Genomic DNA, 19,632 nt, shown 5'->3' on the forward strand with positions numbered 1-19,632 from the left:
CCAGGCGGGTCCCGCTGCGCCGCCCGGGCCTTGAGGCCCCGCGGAGTTCCTCGGGACATTCTGTCCCCGGTTCACTGGGGGGGGGGGGGGGTGGTGTGTGATGGTGGTGTACAGGCGCGGACTACATTTCCCAGCCGCCCCCGCGCGGTGCCCCGCTGTGCGCAGGCGCGCTGCCGCCGGCTCTTCCCCCGCGCCGCTGGCGTCCGGGGTTGCTGGGGCGGCCCAAGATGGCGGCGCGCTGGAGCAGTGAGAATGTGGTGGTGGAGTTCCGCGACGCCCAGGTCCGGGGGGGGCTGCCGCTGCTGCCGGGGGGGCTGCCGCTCTGACCGGCCCTCTGGGGACCGCTCCGCACGGGCCAGGCCCTTCCCGTGAGGAGCGGCGGGGGGTCCCGGCCTGGGCGGGCTCGGCGGCCCCACGGGGCCTTTCGGCGGCTGTGGATGGGGCTGAGCCGGTGTTGGAGCCGTTTGCGCGGAGATAATGCCTTAATTCACGTGGCACTTTATTTCTAATCTTAACTGGATCTTGGAAAAACTTTTAAAACTATGTTGGCAGGCCTAATAGAAGATAGTCCCATTTCCCACACATCTTTCCTCATTTTCCCCCTGAGACCGTTGTAGCTACTTTCTGCAATGTAAATTGTTGAGTATTGCTCAATTAGCAGGAAAAGCGGGTTAGATTTTTTTTATGAATAGGAAAAAGGTCAGCTTTTGTTTCTGAAGTTGCTGGTTACAGTAGAACTCCCCTCAGAGTTTGCTTACGTGCTCTCTCAGAAGCTATTCTAGGATATGTGTTGTATTTTGTCTTGTTTTTTTAAGACGTTGGCAGTTGCTTAGCAAAGCTGGATATGGTGGGTGAGCTATGAAATACTTCAGCAGGAAAACCAGAAAAATTAAAAAAAAAAAGCTCTGGAAAGTTTTTCAGCTTCTAGTTTGTCCTCTCCTACTGGAGCAATGGCAGCTCTGTGTTCAGCATTGCAAATAGGGGTGATGAATCCTGCATGCTACATCCAGCCTGCGCTCTGTAAGCTCACAAAGCTTTCATACCTCAGAAGCTTTATATCGGTTGTGTTTTCCTCCTGGAAGAAATTTTAAAGCAGCCTGGTCTGCTAGTGAGGATTTGCTCTCAGGAAACCGGTAATGAGATACGAAGGTATGTCTTCCAGATGCAATTTGAATCTGTGATCTAGGCTCAGGAGACATGTGGCCTCATGATTTGATTGCTTATTCATAATGACTGGTGTGTGGGAGCGGAGAGGGGAGAGAACAGGTGTTTCCATCCTCTTCTGCAGCAGTTGGTTTCAATCTCTCTGTTGTGCAGGCTATACCGTAATAGAGAGGTTAACCACTGGTATTTTGGTCCTTTCTGTTTACTCTGGTGTGATCTTTCTAGAGCTGTTCTGACCTGCCTGCTCTGTCGTATGAAACTAGAGAGCTTCAGTGGCTGGGGCTGTTAGACTACTGCTTTGAGCTAAACTCACTTATATATTTGTGCTTGAGGTTTTTTTTTTTTTTAGGAATCTCCATGAATGTTTTTTTGCAGATGGGAAACCTGAGCTTGAGAAACTGAAACACCTTTTAGCTGTCCTGTACCAGGCTTGAGCTTTGCCTGTAGGCCACGCTACCCCAAAACCCCTACCCCAAAACCAATTTAAATGGAAACAAGTCAAAAGAGTGGGTAGCTGTTACATTTATAGACCGTACATGTCTGCAGGCACTGCAGTTGTCTTTGTTCACCGTGCCAGAGTGGTCGTGTGAAAACTACAGCACCCAACCTGTAACGCTTCAGAAAATCTCTGGGTAGTTTGGGGCCAGTGTTGCCTACAAGTGTTGTCTTTCTGTACAAGCTGACAGAGGTGGCAGTCTCTGTACTCTTCTGATTTAGATGTGACTCACAGGCTGGCTGTGCTATCAAAAGGAGAGTAAAACTCGCCGTGTCCAACGGGGAAATAGTACCATTTGTAGCAACTCAGCGTGTAGATGGGAAGTTAGCTACGCAGGGAACTGGTCTTTTTTGCTAAGAGTTTGCAGCTCTTGAAAACCAGTATAGCCTTGGCAAATTGAGTTGGTCTGTTGCCTTTCAGGTGGAGAGAATGAAGCTAGAGTCAAAACTAATGTAAGTTCAGACACGAAAAGGTATTTTTCTTGGCTTGCCTAGCAGAAATCAAGTGAAATGCCAATGTAGACGTTTGAAGTCTGAGAAGATGCTGCCTGGGCTGTGGGCAGGTTTTCAAATGCGCACTATTCCTACCATGCTTATTCACATAATTGTAACCCATAAACAGCAATTCTAGCTATCCTGATTGTTGATTTAGGATAAAAGCTGCTTTCAGGGTGGTTTGTTCAGTTTCAGCTCCCCCCTTCGGGAAGGTTGTGCTGTGAAGACTGACATATCGATATGCCAAGCACGTTAGATGATAGCTGTTTGGTTTTTTCCTGTTGCCTAGATAAGACTGTAGTATTGTAGGGAACTGTTTATTGCCATAAAATGACTTTGTGACCCACCAGAGTAGCAGCCTGACATGTGAAGCTTTTTACTTCATTCTAATTACTCATTACATTTCATGATGTTCAGTGTCTGGAAAAACAGTTTACTGATGTTCATTAGTAAAAACAATTTGTAAGGATTTATGAGATCCTGGTGCCAACACCAGAAAAAATAAACTCATGTATGAAATAATCAGGTGAAATTGATGGGGGTTTTTTTCCTGTCTTGAGGCAAGATGGCCCCAGCTGTATGAGATATGTCAGCTGATGAGCTCTTCATCACATGAGAAAGTTCTGGTTCCCGTAATTGCTTTAGTGATCCTCATTTTAATTCCTCACAAGTGAAATGAGCATCATCTGGGAAAACTTCCTTCTCCTGCTTGCTTTTAGTAACCCACTTTGTTGTTTTGGAGGGTGCTATGAAATCTAGGAAGCTGGAATTATTTCTTTATCACTTAAAGATTTTAAAACCGGCTTCTTATTTACAGCATTATTTTTAGGACTAGAAAAACCTTGCCAGAAGACTAGGAAAAAGCCATGAAAACAGGTTGTTGTTCCTGGAGCAGCAAAAGCAGGGAAACTCGCTTGGTTTACTGCGGACTCCTGTAGCTCTTTCCCATGTGGACTCTTGGTCTCTAGCAAAGAATGAGCCCATGATGCTGTTTTTCCCTTAATTGGGGTACTTGCAAGCAGGGGATGGGGCCCTGGTTGAAAAAACCTAGGTCTTTGTGAAGGTTATTCTCTTGTCAAATCTGATTGAACTGGAGTGGGATTGCCACACTGTCGGTCTGGTTTTAGTGATGCTTACAAGTAGTAGCTGTGGGACATCCTGAAGTCTTGTTATATCCATGCTGAGAGTACTTAGCAGAACCCTGAACAGTGGCAGAGACATCCTGAGCCTTCAGAGAGGTTGCTTGGAAGATGACAGCAGTTAGTTTGAAGAATATGGGTCGTATTCTGATTTTGTACTGTGAACGTTAAAAACTGCATTGAAGTCATATCTATGTTTATGGGCCGAACTGTTCAGCTTTCCAAGTAAAATTTGCCTTTATTCTCTTGGTGATTAAACGAGGTGATTGGCTGATTCCATTCTGAATGAAAAGAGGGGAAGACAACATTCAAACAGCCTATTTTATTTTATTTTTTCCTTCTTATGGTGTTTAAGTTACCTCTTAGCCTTCTTTATAGCAATGCCAAAGTACATTCTGATGCCTCTTCACCATCTCTCATTTTTGGAGACCAGCCATACACAAATGGTTGCACTTCTATCTCCCAGTGCATATATAATTAAATCTGGCCCTGCAATGGAAGAGAGGAGGAGACTGAGAAAGCTCCTGAGCAGGAGCAGAGGCTGATTAATACGGATTATTAGAGATTGCTGATTGAAAAGCTGCAGCTGTGATTGCCATAGCAGGGAGAAGGGAGCAAGGTCTCAGTGCTTGTAATGGTGTCTGCCAGGTCTTGTCTTCAGTTTACCCTAACAAAGATGTTTTCTGTGTGCTATTCAGCACCCCAAAATCAGTCGCTATGCCCCATCACCCATCTGTGGTTCTTTAAGGGGACATTACTTCTGCCATCCCTGACAGATATCAGCCTTGACTCTTACCATAGCAGTTTATTCCCTGAAGACGAGCTGGCAGGTTTTCCTGAACTCCTCCCCAAAGCTGTGTGTTTGACTGAGAAGCTGGCCTGACAGGTATAATTTAGTTTTGTTCTCTGTTTCCTTTTAACAGGCGACTGCGATGTCAGTGGATTGCCTGGGACAGCGCGCAGTACTCTCGGGGTGAGTGTGACAGTCCCCATTAGAAACGTGTGACAGTCATTTCCACAAGCCAAACCAGCAACCTTCAGGCTGACCTCGATTGAAGGGCTGATGTATTGTTTCAGAAAGGTGCAGCTTTGAATTCTGTTCAAGGCTTGATGAAGAGGATTCCAGGTCACATTTTCAATGGGATACAGCAACAGCAGCAGAATAAAACACTGGCTTTCCTGATGCACGCTTTCTCACATCCACTTGTGGGAGCATCCTGAAATACTGTTTGGATTCTGCTTGAAATACAGATTAAATCATTTCCTTAAGACAAAATTTGCCCCAAATATTGCTGTGGTGTATTTGGGCAGAGGATCTCAGCTCTCTGACCTGCTCCTCTGCTGGCTCAGTGTGGGATGATACTCAACAAGAGCAGTAGGTGCCAGAGCTCCCAGGAGGGGTTGGCACTATGTAGCCACCTCCAGGGCAAGTCTTCAAACAGCTCAGCAGTTGCCTGCCCAGCTGCTGCCTTTCAGCACTAACAGCTATTCCTGTCCCACTGTCAGTGACACAATTACAACACCAATTAGGATGTTCACTTCAAATTCAGCATCGCTTGGGTGCACCTGACCTTTGGTCAGTCTTAGAGGAAACAGGTCCTTTGATACAACTTGGGAGACCTGCTGGCTTCCACGTAAACCCTTGGTCCAGCAACCCTGCACAGGAACAACCAGCTCAGCAGCTGATTTGAGTCTAACTTGATGCCTCTTCCTCCTTAGACCTGCCTAGTTTCACAGCTTGCTTCTTTGGGTGAGCTGGCCGTGGCCCGCCTGCAATACAACATCGGGTCCATGGCCTTCTGCTTTTCAGGCTTCTCCTGCATGCTCAGCAGCCCTTTGGGATTTGCGTCCGTTATTTCAAAGCTGAGGGCTCAGGATCTTCACTCTTCAGAGTAAGGAGCTCTGAGGACTTTGGTCTGGAAAGGCAAAGATGTTCTTTGTGTTCCTTCTCTTGGGGAAATTTGTGGTGCTCAGAGCAGCTGTATGCTTGCTACACAGCTGACATACGCTGGTGTGGTTAATTATATATGGTTCAATATGTTTTGGTGCTGGTCTTCCATTAGAGTTCAGCTGGCTCGCAATTATTTCTGGGCGGTTTATCTTGCTTGTAAGATGAATCACACTGTGGAGGGAATGATACCTTGCCTGGCTTTGTGAGGAGTTGGCCGCATCCAGCAGGATGTCTGAGCTCAGGTTTAGCGTCATGCAAATATCTCTCTGCAGCATATAGGGTTAGCTCAGGTAAGTAATATAACTAGATCAGTGCAGTGCTGTGTCCACCCATGTTAATAAGCTGCTGCAGCTGAGCTAGCTCTGTGCCGGTGTAATTGTACTGTCTGCAGAACCAAGCCCCCCAAACAGTGTGGTGTGGAAACGCACAGCCACGTAGAATCATCTTATGTTTGTCAAGGCTCATTAACTCTTGCTCAGAGCAACCTCTCCAGGCTGATTCTGACTCCTGTGAAGCTATCGCGTTGCACTCCCCGTCCTGCGCCACCTCAGCTCTGCTGCATTAGGTCAGCAAAGCGTATTTGGATGTGTTTGCACTGCTTCCCGGTGCTTTTTGTATCCTAGTTATCTGGGGTTTACTGTGGTGTGAGCTACGCATTACATTTGCAAATCCTGTCTAATTTCAGTGTGTCTTTTCATATTTTTTCATAGCCCTTTTTGAAGTATGTGGTCAAATGTAGCATTCTCAGGAGTAGTATTTTCATCTGTCTTGTCAAATCCTGCTCTTCTTTGGTCCTCTAGGCACAAGGCTGTGAGCTCCATGTGAGCTTGGGGTTTTGAGATCAGTCCTGTGCGATCCAGCCTCTCTGTGTGTCTTGCAGCCGCCGTTTCCTCTACATAGTCAACCTAGATGCACCAAATGAGGGTCATCGAAAGATCTCCCGACAGAGCAAGTGGGACATCGGGGCAGTGCAGTGGAACCCACACGACAGCTATGCGTACTACTTCGCAGCTTCGGTAAGTTCACTCATTTAAAAGCTCTAGCTCATCATCTTCCCCAGTCTTTCTTTCATGGGTGGACTTCTGCAGACTTGGAAGGCTGTGTGGAGCTGGCACAGGCATGTCCCTGCAAGTCACATTGCAAGATGAAGGCCTAACTGATTTACTGCCAGGGAGGTATTTGGCTTGATTGTTCGGTCAGTGTTGAATCTAGTTTTGCTTGCTTGTCTTTTATAAAACACCTTGCCAAATAAATCGGGCACCCAAACGGTCCTTTTCTGGAAGGAAGGGGGGGGGGATGCGCTCTCTTTCTAACTTTCATTCTCTTATGAGATTTGCATGCTTATTGAATTTCTTATTCTGTGCTGGTTCGTTTACCCCTCCCTGCCTTCCTGGTGGGATGTGGTCCACCAGGCGGTCTGTAAATAGCACAAGTCAATACTGGCTCACCGCTGCAACAATCTAGGTTTGCAGTGGGCAGGGAGGAGTTCTTCTTCAGTGTGTGAAGAAGTAAATAGCCTGGTCTGAAGAAGCTGTAGTGGCTATCTAAGACTTGAAGGTAGTTTGTAGCTCTGATCTTTACTCGGTCTGTCACGCTTGTAGCTTGTTCATCTAGAGCCCTGAGCTTCTCATAGCAGCAGTTTTAGCCATCAACCACAGTGCTGCAGCAACTGGGTGCAGACGGTTCTTGTGGCGGGGTGCCTTTGCTGCCGTGTTGCATCTGCCTTATAGTCCTGGAATAGCTGTGGTGAGCAAGGTTTCATCTGTTTTTTTGAGAAAACACTTAGCTGAAGGTGGTTTCCTGGGATTTTTGTTGCTTTTGCTTCCTGGACAGGCTATGATTGATCTTAAAGGCAGTCTTAAATGTGAACCAGTGTTGTCAGTTAGGAGCCTTTGGTTGTTTGTTCTCTGGCATTCCCCAGCCCGTCTCCTCCCAGCTCTGGTACGTGACCGATATCTTCAGCAGCTATCTGCTTCTGAATGGAGTTAGCAAAACTTGAAAAACGGTGTCCTTCAGCACTATTTCTGGGTACAGTCTGTGAAAATCAAAACCAAGTAAGGAAATGTGCTGCTCAGGCCATGAGTAGAGCAGGAAAGCTTCTTTTCAGACACACTCTGCAGGCAATATCCAGCAATGGGTTAATGCTGATCTGAGCAGGACCTTGCTGCAAAGGGGGGCTGTGCCCATCTTGCCCATCTGAGCACTCCTGTCTCTTGCTGTCCTGAGTAGACAGAGGAACCCATCTTGTCCCAGGCTGAAACTGGGTGTAGCTCGCATCGAACCTTACGGCTCCTGTTTATAAATGAAGATGCTAAGATGCTCTGGTGATTTAGATGTAGTTGCTGACATACATCAGGTGAGGAATTCCCAAGATGAGATTGGATGGCTTTTCCAGTTTGGGTCAGAAACACCTCCTTTCCAGCCATCTCACAGCTGGTATTTTGGTGCTGATGCAGTACATCCCTGTCCTAGAATTTAGCCTGTCTTGTTCAGAAGTGGAAAGCAGATTTACAGCGTGTGTCCCAGGTCAGGTCTGGAGGCAACGTGGATATGTATGAGGGCCATACCTAAGGGGCAAAGCTGCATTGGGAAGGCTCAATCAGCTTGGATTCAGCACTGTGAAGATGTGATTTCCTACTTCTGGACTTGAGCTGGCTGTCATTTCCCCAGGAGTCTGCTGCTGAGGTCGTCATATGTTCAGGTATACCACACAAGTAGTGTAGACAGCCCTGTGGATGGAAAGGGAGTGTAAAAGGCTGCCATCCTGCGTGCCAACAGCTTCACCTGCTTTGCGGTGCCGTTAATTGGAAGTGGTGCGGGCAGAAGGGAAGTCTGTCCTTGTGTTTGGAGAAGGGCTTCTTATTTTTTTAGCTTCTTTCCAGAAGAGCTGAAACATGTCCTCTTGCTGTGCTTGGCAGTGTGTCTGCCCTCTGGCACAAGCACATTTCTGAGGATTCCCAAGCTGTTGTTTCAGAAATGCCATTGTTTTCTATCCTAGATCCTTGTTACTTCTTTTGTGTGGTCACAAATGCTTGAACAAGAGGGTGATGAAATTGTTGGAAGCATATACTGATACTTATCACAAGCAGCACATTTTTTTAGAAAATCGTGCTGGGATGAGCTGTCATTCTCCCACACCTGGTGCTACAGGCAACACTTTCCGTGTGAGATGCCCCAGTAAGAGTCTGAGAAACTTCTGGAGATCCTTATCTTGTAGCATCAATTCTGGAGTCGTGGACAAATCCCGCTGGGTAATTTCATTCTACCCCCTTAAATCCTTCTGTCAATGAGAAACATGCAAGGAGTTTTCCTTGCCCGGAGCTCTTGTGCAGCCCTGCTGTGAGCTATTAGAGAAGTGCCATGTATTATTGCTGAGTTGGGAAGAAACCTTCAATTTCAGGGAAGGCTGCCGTGTTTTATCCATCTGCAAGTTCAAATTCATATCAAGCAGCTTTGGGCTTACAAAACCCCACCCAAAAATGCCACCACAAAACCCGTCACTAAAAATGTAAAATAAGTCTTTTCTCTATTATCTTTTCCCTCATGTACCTGTAAGTTTGAAAGCAAGGGGCTAACGAAGATCAAATTTTGAAGTCATGTTATTTCTGTTTTTGCAAAATCACCGTGAATTTCCAGTATTGGCCCAAACCCCACTCTGCTTGGTGCTATATATGCACCCCAAAAGGCAATTCCTGCCACAGAAAGATTAGAGGAGTTGGCCTGGGCTGAAAAGAACCTTGATTGAGGCAGAACATGAACTTAAGGCACAGTAACTAGTTTCAAGTAACTTTGTGTGTGGCTGCATTTGGGGGAGGATTTATTCCTGGAAGCCCTAAATAATGTTGTCATTGATTCATCTGGTTTGCTCCTGTGGTTTACAGTTAATGATAAGCACTTAAGGCTTTTGTTTTTTTCTTCTCCTGGGCTGACAAGGATGGAAGTACCCTTGAGGAGGTGACCTTGAAGCCATTAGACTGTATTGTTCGTGTTTGGCAACGGCCCTGATTATTCCAGAAGGGAATTGAGGGAGAGTTGAGAAGGACTGGTGGTGATCCATCATCCTCCTCACTGAAAACTCCAGTTGTGAATCTGAACAGACTGGCAGGGTATTCCTGCAGGGAGAATTTGGCTGCCTGTTGCCTGCAGTTACAGCGTGTTGTTAGGAAATAAAAGCTCTGAGAACATCATTTCATGGAAACATTTTGCAATGTGATATTTTTTCTATTTTATTTTTCTCCCATTCTTGTTTATCTTCATTTTTAAGTGAGTGTAATGTGCTGGGTTTGGCTGGGATAGAGTTAATTTTCTTCACAGTAGCTAGTATGAGGCTATGTTTTGGATTTGTGCTGAAAACAGTGTTGATAATATAGAGATGTTTGGGTTATTGCTGAGCAGTGCTTGCGTAGAGCCAAGGGCTGTTCTGCTCCTCACCCCACCAGTGAGTAGGCTGGAGATGCACAAGGAGTTGGGAGGAGACACAGCCAGGACAGCTGACCCCGATGACCAGAGGGATATTCATAGAATCATAGAATGGTTTGGGTTGGAAGGGACCTTAAAGACCATCTAGTTCCAACCCCCCTGCTGCAGGCAGGGACACCCTCCACTAGACCACGTTGCCCAAAGCCCCATCCAACCTGGTCTTAAACACTTCCGGGGATGGGGCCTCCACAACCTCTCTGGGCAACCTGTTCCAGTGCCTCACCACTCTCACAGTAAATAATTTCTTTCTAACATCTCATCTAAATCGACCCTCCTTCAGCTTAAACCCATTACCCCTTGTCCTGTCACTACACTCCCTGATGAACAGTCCCTCACCATCTTTCCTGTAGGCCCCTTCAGGTACTGGCAAGCCGCAATCAGATCTCCCCGGAGCTGTCTTTTCTCCAGGCTGGACAATCCTAACTCTCTCAGCCTGTCCTCACAGGAGAGGAGCTCCAGCCCTCTGATCAGCTTCGTGGCTTCCTCTGGACTCGCTCCAGCAGCTCCATGTCTCTCCTGTACTGGGGCCCCCAGAGCTGGACGCAGTACTCCAGGTGGGGTCTCACCAGAGTGGAGTAGAGGGGCAGGATCACCTCCCTCGACCTGCTGGTCACGCCTCTTTTGATGCGGCCCAGGACACAGTTGGCTTTCTGGGCTGCAAGCGCACACTGCCGGCTCATGTTGAGCTTCTCATCAACCAATACCCCCAAGTCCTTCTCCTCAGGGCTGCTTTCAATCCATTCCTCGCCCAGCCTGTAGTTGTGCTTGGGATTGCACCGACCCACATGCAGGACCTTGCACTTGGCCTTGTTGAACTTCATGTGGTTCGCACGGGCCCACCTCTCCAGCCTGTCAAGGTCCGTCTGGATGGCATCCCTTCCCTCCAGCATGTCAACCACACCACACAGCTTGGTGCACTTAATCCCACTGTCCATGCCCATTCCATACCATATGATGTCATGCTCAGCATATAAGGGGCTGGGGGAGGAAGGAGGGAACGTTCAGATTGGTGGCGTTTGTCTTCCCAAGTCACTGTTACATGTGATGGAGCCCTGCCTTCCTGGAGGTGGCTGAACACCTGCCTGCTGAAGAATGAATTCCTTGTTTTGCTTTGCTTACACGCACGGCTTTTGCTTTACCTATTAAACTGTATTTATCTCAACCCACAAGTTCTCTCGCTTTTAACCCTTCTGATTCTCTCCCCCATCCTGCCAGGGGGAAGTGAGTGGCTGTGTGGGGCTTAGTTGCAAGCTGGGGTTAAACCATGACCTGTAATTAAAGAGTAAGCTTTTGAGAATCCTTGCAGCCTGTAGGTTCATCTTTGCTCTCCTGCTTTGGGCAAGGACTTCACTAAGCAGCGTGACTCATTGGTAACTGAGGTTGTTCAAAGAGAAGGGAACCTGGTCCTGACATACGGATTTCTGTCCTACCTTATTCACCTAACACTGTCTCCTTTCTTCCATCTAATTTCAGAGCAATCAACGAGTTGACCTGTATAAGTGGAAGGAAGGTAATGGTGAAGTTTGCACATCGCTGCAAGGGCACACGCGTGTGATCAGGTGAGGAGCAAGGGATGCTGGCAGACTTCTGGGTGGAAAACGATGGGTTGCTTCATAGAAGGCGAATGTTTCAGTCCTGCCCCGCTCAGGCTCTGCTCTGAGCCTGATTTTACTCACTTTTCTGGCCTGTACTGTCTGCCCCTCTGTCCTGCCTTCCCATTTGGAGATGATGTCAGATGTGAAGCTGCTCACGCTCTCATGGCTCCCCCCAGTATATCAACCCAGCCTTTGATGGCTCGGGTGTCATTGCCTTAGGCTGCTGTCCTTGTAATGAACAGGAACCATCATCTGGGAAACAGACAGCAGTGTGTTTGCTAAATTGAATCCCAGCCGTGTTTCTGTGTGATAGCACTTTAATTAAAGCAGGTAATCCCAAAGATCAAGTTCACAGTGTGTTATGGTGGTGCAAGGGAAGACTTCTACCTCTCGTTCTAGGGGTGTGTTGTAGCGCAGGGCTGGAAATGCAGGTGAAGGACTGTTTCTACTCCAGCTTCTGACTGTGGAAAGTAATCGCAGCCCTTGAAATGGCTGACTGGAGGCTGTTTGTGTCCCAGGTACACCTGGTGAGCCCAACAGGAAGGCATCCCAGAATAAGGGGTTGATGCCAAGAACACGTGGTGACTGGGAACTTGCTGAGACAGCGTCCCTTTTCCTGTGGAAGAAAGAGCACGCGCACAATAGCTGAAAAGTTCGGGGCTAGGAAGATGCTTCACTGGAATTAACTTAGAAGCATTTCATTGTTTCTTGGGATTTACTTAGAGAAATGATGAAGATACTGCTTTTTACTTAAAAAGTTTCAGCGTGTGTCATGGAGTGGCCGTGAATTTGTTGGAGAAATGTACTGGGGGCTTGTGAGAAGTTGATGCAAACTGTGTGTGCTTTTCTTTGCTGACTTACTATGATTTTGCATTTGCAGTGACTTGGACTGGGCGGTGTTTGAGCCAGACCTGCTGGTCACCAGTTCTGTTGACACGTACATCTACATCTGGGACATCAAGTAAGAATCCGTATGTTTCTGCACTGCAGGGAAATCATTAGATTCCTTTCCATAATTAGCAGCTTGCAGGGCAAAGCACGCACTGATGGAGCCCCATTTCATGATCGTGCAGCTGTTTTCCACTAAATTCAGTGATTGTTGCTGACTCTCCCTCAGTGGTGAGAAGACTGGCAGTGATATTCGGGAACCTTTTCCTGTTCATGCCTTCCCTTGCTTCCTGGTGCTTTCTATCATGAGTAATTTCAGGGTAACAGATCTTTCCAAACCCACCAGTATTAAAACCTCACATTTTACACCTGAGAAGCACGGAACTGGCACTGGGACTGCTGAGTTCTCTTGCTGGCTGTACAGCAACTCTTTATGACCCCTGGCAAGTCACTTTGTTCCTCTCTGCCTCCTTTGCTCAGTTATAATAGGAGGATAATTATATAACCCCACTGCACCAGGCTACCCTGAGGCTTGTTTAGCTCCTGTGCAGCACTTAGATCCTTGGTTAAATGGTGCTTGAGAATGGCAATATATTATTAATGTGTAATTAAAAGACATGGAGAGACAATAACTGCTGGTTGTGTTTTCCTGTGATACTATCTTAGTGCCAAGCAAAAAATAGAGTTCTCTGAAGGTTGTTATCAGAAGCCCTGCTTTAACTCTATTGTGCCTTTCCATTATTTTGTGTCTGCTTGTATCCCTTGACTAGAAATGCTTGCGTAGGCAGTCTTCAACTAGCTTCTGCATCCCACTTGTGCTGGTGAGGTCTCTGAGCTTGCCGGGGCAGTGAGGACCCAGGGCTGCTGACCTCCAGCAAACGAACATCCTGCTGAAGCGGCTGTCTCTGCTGACGCCCTAAGGAGGTAGCCCTGCAGTAAGGGTAGCTAGAAATTCTCTGCTTAATTTTTCTTACAAAATAACTTTTTGTTTAGGTGAAAATTCTTGGAGAAAAATCCAGGAAATGTTCTGCTTTTCAGCAAACGCAAAAACCTGAAGACAATATTCCTTATTTTCACTGGCATTTTTCATGAAAGGGCAGGTGAATTCCTGAAGAACAAGGTCAAAGAGTGAATTATTGCTTTGATCCATGTCCAGGCTGCTAGGAGTTGTCATGGTGCTGCACTGGCTTCTACCACAGCAGAATTTGGTCTGTAGAGTCTGCACACAGCTGGGCTTATTTCCTACTGATTTTGTTGTTATATGCTAGACATGAAGTCTTTGCTCTGAAGTCGCTGCTCCATCTGCCTTGAATCAGGGTCTGCAAAGGCTTGACAAACACATCAGTGGCTTTTGTCAAGTTTTTCCACAGCTCTGTTTCTTTTAATCCTCCTGGGAAAGGCTGTTTTGTTGCTTCCTGCAGCAAGACTTTGTGAGCCCAGTGTTTCCTTGCCTGCCCAGTTGCAACATGCCAGACTTTGCACATGTTTCTCCTCCCCCTAGTCCCCTTCAACTCCATCCTATATCCTAAACTTGCTGCTGTACGTGGTGGCAAGCCACAATGGCTGTTGTCCTCCAGCTGGTCACCTCTTTCTTTGTTCCATTTAACATGGTGTATTTTGGCAAGCAGAAGGCACATTAGCTCCCAAGAATCAGCAATAAAATTAGTCCTGGAATAGCAAGGAGCTCACTGGGGAGGCTGGACCTGCTGGGCTATGCTGTGAGTGCTCACATTAGCCATGTTGTGTTTCAGAGACACCAGGAAGCCTACAGTCTCGCTCTCAGCGGTTGGTAAGTATGGCATCTGTGCGTGATATAGGCTATAATACCTACGTTTAGTGTTGTACGCCGCTGCTGTTGTTCTTCCCTCCCTTCACGCTCCGAGGCTGAACGTGGCAGTGTATGGAAGTGCCGCCGCGTGTGATTGTCCCGTGTAGTAGCAGCCTGAGAGGCTCTAGTTCACACCTCCTTTTAGAGGAGCAGAATTCAGAAGGGATTTGGAGCCCTTGGAGGTTCCCAGGCATGGAGGGCAGTGGTTGTGCTTGGACTGGCTGTCTTAAAAGTGGTGGACAGTCGTCACATGGCATTTATCTCTTCTAGACACGAGTATCTTCTTCCCTGCTTAACCACCCTGCTGCACTGCTTGTCCTCTGTTGCCTGCTTGCAGTTTCTCTGTGTCCTTTTATGTTTGATGGAATCGGCTGAGAAATTAAATCGTACCCAAGGCAGTGGTGTTGAGTGCTGACTGCCAGCCTGCCCCCTTCCCTTACTGAGGGGCTGGGCCCATTAACTGGCTGTGTCTGCTTCCCTGGGGCACCCTCAACACGCAGGCAGCTGCAGCGGTGACACGAAGGTGCTCTCTTTGGGCTGCGCTTGCTCTGGAAAGGCACTGGTCGTGGCTGTTGGCAGTGCGACTGTCCAGCCTCCTGTAATACCACCTGCTGGCAGGTGCTGCGTGTCAGTCCTCACCGGCTGCATGTTGGAACTGGGCAAAGTACAGATGACGAGCAAAACATCCTTTTCCTGAGTTACTGTCCCCAGTATTACAGCAATCCTTGCAACACATCTCTTATGCTCTGCTGCTTAGATCTCCTTAGGCTGCACATCTGCAGTGGCTCCCCCTTCCCTCCCAGCCAGCAAACCCCTCCGTTACAGCAATGCAAACACCTTACTGAATCAGAGAGAAGCAGCTTTTGGTTCTGGTGCCTAGGCTGAGGTTTCACGGGTCAGCTGAGCCAGCCTAGCAGCTAGCTCCCCAGAAAGCTTCCTTCCTCCCATGCCTCATTCTGTTTAGTGCTGGTCCAGATGTTTGTGTACCCTCCAGTGAGTGGATCAAATCAATCAACAGGCAGCCTGTTTGTAGCTTTTTTGTTCCTGGACTAGCTTTTTGCCAGGTTGTCAGGATGAATCTGTTCACCATACAGCAGGAGGTGGGTAGTGAAGGTGGGGCATCACAGCAGGCTGCATCACAGCAGGCTGAGATCCGTTGAGCTTTCTCGTGGACCTCACCTTTCTGATAGCTTAAAATGTTTTGAAAATACTGGCAGAGTAAGGATGAACAGAGCATACATTTCTCTTACAATATCTGAACAATCCACATCAACTGAAGCTGTATTTTGCTTCTTATTAGAAACTACCAACCAACTTTTGATTTTAGGCCCTTGACTGAGTCTCTGGTGATATATAATCATATCTGGACCATCATCCAGATTCTTTACAATGCCATCGATGTCTTTAACTTCTGTGGTATATTTTGACAATTGGTTCTTCTGATCCAGCCAGTGAGTCCACCTGCACTGCTGCCTTCTCCTACACCTCTATTTTAATAATATATCAATAACACTGTTTCCCTGTATAGCATCAGATAGTATAGAGGGTGTTGGGGAGACAAGTGACTCAATCCTTGAGCACCTGGAATTAGTTTGAATGAAAACAGAAGGGATTTGGGAGGGGGCTGATGAACCTGCAGATCTTGTCTGGAGGAAGTTGCTCCATCTGAGCTATGGACCTGAGTATTTTAATCAGGTGCAACCCTTGGCTAGAAACTGTGATGAAGATCTCTAAGCACACAACTGGAACACTCTTGCTTTGAGGTCTTCAGGACACAAACGCTAAGCTGAGGAATGAGGAGTTAGTGATTTTCATGCCATCCTTCATGCTGGCTTCTGAGATATCTTTCCTCTGAACTGCTGTTCCTGTGCTACGAGCAGCAGCTCAAAGCCCAGATCAAGGATTTACTGTGCCATTTACTTTTTAATTGCTTGGTTTGACCTGCTCTGTTTGTGCTACAGCTGGAGCTTCCCAGGTCAAATGGAACAAGAAAAATGCCAACTGTTTAGCAACAAGCCACGATGGGGATGTCCGAATATGGGACAAAAGGGTGAGTTGAGGGTCCCTTGAACAGCCTGTGTGTATTCCCACCTACCCAATACGGACATCCCTCTGGTCACAGATAAATACTGAGAAAAATGTCCTACTTTATCCCAAATCTCTCTTGTGGATCGATTAACACTAGAGAGAACTGGGAGCTCGCGAGCCTGAAGAGAGCATGTAGATAGCCTCCTTCCCCAGAAATTGTGCCTGTTAACATTTTAATCTCAAGAGTACCTAACTGTTTTACTGAGTATAAAGCATGGTTTAGTGCTACACTTGGTGACTGGAATTTGCCACCCCTTTACAGGACCTTTCCTTCAACTACTTTTGCTGAGCTATGTCCCTTTCCCCAGCTGGAGGGTGTTCAACCTCTTGCCCTTGTTAAAGTGTCTCTTTTTATGACAAAGAACTAGACCAAATTTTAGGAGTCGGGTGCTGAGAAGGAACATGTCTCTCCTTGCAGAAACCCAGCACTGCAGTAGAGTACTTAGCAGCTCATCTCTCTAAAATCCACGGTCTGGATTGGCATCCTGACAATGAGTATACGCTGGCCACTTCCAGCCAGGACAACTCTGTGAGGGTAAGTGTTGCTTCTGGGACTCCTGCTTGGGAGACGTCAGGATGGTGGAGCAGATCCCCTTCTACTACTGCCGAAGTCTTGTGGAGTGCTTGCCGTTGGCAAGATTTGGATCCTTATTTTTTTGTTTCTGGCAGCCCGTGTGTGTTGAGCCAGGGGTGCGCTTACAGAACAGGCAGAGAAGTCATTGCAGGATGGGTGCACATATGTTTGCCATGTATCTGTGGTGGTTTGGGCAATACGGAAGCAGAAAACAACCGCCTCTGCCTGTTGCTTGCCAGAAGGGAGCTGGCCACAGATGCCAGAAGAGCCTCCTCCCCAAAATGCAGTGTTGCCAGCCTCAAGCTGATTACAGCAACTTGGGGGGAGACATACTCCAGCCCGTGGGGTTCCCAAACTCATGTTGAATTGGGTTATCAATAAGAGACAGCCTGGAAGCGTTGCTGTGCAGGGCCCTTTACTTGAGGGGAAATAGTGTGCTTTGTATGCCAGCCAAATGGAGTTCATTCACATTTAGCTAAGCTCTGAGGCAAATGCAGTTGATGTGTATTCTAGCAAAGCAAAAGGTTAGATTCTTCATTACAAAATTAGCAGTAACAGCAGGATGGGCCTGCCTCCAGTCTGGACTGGCACATTGGCTGGGAGCCTGCAGGGTACCTTGTAGCTCTGAAAGCCCAAGCAGGCTGCCTGTCTCCCTGCTCTAATTACTCAAGCTATGATCACTGTGAATATGACCCCAAGTCACTTGTTGTCTAAGGGATCCTGCCAGATGCCGATAGCTTGATATTTATCCTTTGGGGCCCTCTCTGTTGTTAATGACTGGGATTACTAATGATGCTGTGGGCACCCTGGCATGTTTTTAGCCTTGTTACATCTGCAAGCCACATGGAAAACTGCAGCCTGAAAGTATAGCTAGCTGACTCCTGCCTTTGCTTGTCTTTTTGTTTGGTGTGGTTTTTGTTTGTTTGTTTTGAAGTTCTGGGATTACCGTCAGCCTCGGAAATACCTCAATATCCTTCCCTGCCAGGTTCCTGTCTGGAAGGCAAGATACACGGTGAGTGAGAAACTCCCACCAGCCCCACTGGTGCTGCGAGAGCAAATGCACAAAGGGACATTAAATAAAGAAGAACTGGTGAAGGGCTTCTTTAGTGTCGTCCTCCTGGGGGGTGAAACCCCAGGTGCAGGTGGTGGGAGCAGGGGCTCAGAAAGTGGCTGCTGCTCTCGCTGCCCTGTTTTTCCACTCAGCTCCAGTATTGGTACCTGTTGCGCAGAGCGATGCAGCGGTCTGCTGCCCTCTCTGAGTGCTTCCTCTGCTCCCAAGGTTTCCAAGTGTGCCACAGTGGGCTCTTAGAGCATATCAAATCCTAGAACTGTTGCCTTTTACAGAGCAAGCACCCGGCCATGTGAAGCTAAGGCTCTTAACATCAGTCATATCCGTTCTCTTCCCCAGACATCTGAATGTGGCCTGAAGCCAGTGCTGTGCCTTGAATTTTTGATCCCTTTCTCCATCCTCCAGTGGAGGGTGTGGGTCTGGGTTCCAGTGTTCCTCTGAGCGTCGTGACCCTGAGCTGCTGGGGCTCAGTCCCCAGGTCATGGTTTTTGCAGCTCCAGGCAAATTGCAGTAAGGATCCCATGTGAAAAGTCAATGGTGATATCCCTCCAGCCTTACAGCTGAAAAGTGAGGAAGCAATGGAAAGAAATGATTAATCATAAGTGAGCTGCATTGAATATCTCGATGTGCTGCATCTTATCCCTTGTAAAGACAGTGTTTTTGCATGGCAATTGCATTGGGACCCTCCCAGTTTTAGGCCTGGTTCTGTTTTGTGCTGAGCTCCTTTAAAACCCACGCATTTTTGTGGTGGGAAAAGGGAAACATTAGAGTATGATAACAGCAGCATGGGAGCATAACTCCCCAAGGCTAACTGGAAGGGTGTTTCTCTCTCAAGCCTTTCAGCAATGGGCTGGTGACAGTGATGGTCCCCCAACTCCGTCGGGAGAACAGTCTCCTCCTCTGGAATGTCTTTGACTTGAACACGCCCGTCCACACTTTTGTGGGACATGATGACGTGGTGCTGGAGTTTCAGTGGAGGAAGCAGAAAGAAGGTGAGTTCAGGGCTGGGTGTGCTCTCTCCCCTGTGCTGCGGCCATCTGCTATCAGGGGTGTGGAGGCCTGGCTCATGGCTGCGATGCTTATGCTATCGACATTTTACTCTTGCCTTTCCTTGGAGTAGCTCCTATCCACTTTCCTCCCTGCCCCGCCTCAAGCTACAGCTGTTTTGTACTTATTTTATGGCAGTGCCCACAGAAGCATTGCCCTGTTGTTTCCATGCTAACAAAGCAAATCTACCAAATACCGAGTGGGTCAGCGGTGACTCTAATTGCTTCCGCTCTCCTGTGAGTCTATTTTTAAATGGATCTTTCAGAATAAATCGTGCGAACTATTAGATGGGTGCAGGAGTGCAGGCACTCTCCCCCTGCTCAGAGCTGCAGGCTAACCAGTTAACCCCTTGCATCGCTGCCTGGATCAGCGACCTCCAGCGTATCACAGACCCGGCGAACCCACCTTATCTGTGTGCTGGCAAAGGCAGGGGAGGAAGAGCGTGGGATAGAGGCTGCTGTCAGAGTTCAGTCTTGACTAAATTTTCCAGCAGCTAAATATAGGAGATTCCTTGTTAGGGGTTGGATAACCACACAGAGCGGAGCTTTGTTTCCAGCACTTCAGCTGCCATCGACAGAATGAGCGTGTCTGGCTTTGGTGTCACTTGTGGTACTGCTTTGCAGTGCTGTGTAAAAGTTCTGGTCCAGCCCTCTGACACCAGCTGCCGGGGCAATTCAGTTAAGTCACCTTTCTCTCTATACCTTGCTTCTCCTCTTTCAAAAAGAGGAAGGTGATATAGAACCCTCTTAAGATCTGGAGGCACAATCTAAGACGGCATGTGTATGAGCATTCAAGCAGGCTTGAACCACAGTTGTGTTGT

At 47.7% G+C, this 19,632-nt stretch overlaps 1 protein-coding gene across 3 annotated transcripts in view; it reads left to right on the forward strand.

The window, feature by feature from the left end:
- Positions 1-199: 199 nt before the first annotated feature.
- Positions 200-19,632, forward strand: part of WDR59 (WD repeat domain 59) — a 50,467-nt gene continuing 31,034 nt past the window's right edge. For 2 of the 3 annotated variants that reach the window (XM_054840720.1, XM_054840722.1), the window contains exons 1-10: positions 200-281; positions 4,217-4,266; positions 6,125-6,260; positions 11,197-11,282; positions 12,199-12,279; positions 13,958-13,995; positions 15,996-16,084; positions 16,541-16,657; positions 17,631-17,708; positions 18,601-18,757. In XM_054840720.1, coding sequence (XP_054696695.1) covers positions 228-281; positions 4,217-4,266; positions 6,125-6,260; positions 11,197-11,282; positions 12,199-12,279; positions 13,958-13,995; positions 15,996-16,084; positions 16,541-16,657; positions 17,631-17,708; positions 18,601-18,757 — 886 coding nt within the window. In that variant the 5' untranslated portion in view covers positions 200-227. Of the gene's footprint in view, positions 282-454; positions 1,150-2,080; positions 2,113-4,216; positions 4,267-6,124; positions 6,261-11,196; positions 11,283-12,198; positions 12,280-13,957; positions 13,996-15,995; positions 16,085-16,540; positions 16,658-17,630; positions 17,709-18,600; positions 18,758-19,632 lie in introns of those variants that run through there. The other variant, XM_054840721.1, reaches the window with a different exon arrangement.

This window comes from Grus americana, chromosome 13 (assembly GCF_028858705.1).
Source record: "Grus americana isolate bGruAme1 chromosome 13, bGruAme1.mat, whole genome shotgun sequence".
NCBI classification, from domain to species: domain Eukaryota; kingdom Metazoa; phylum Chordata; class Aves; order Gruiformes; family Gruidae; genus Grus; species Grus americana.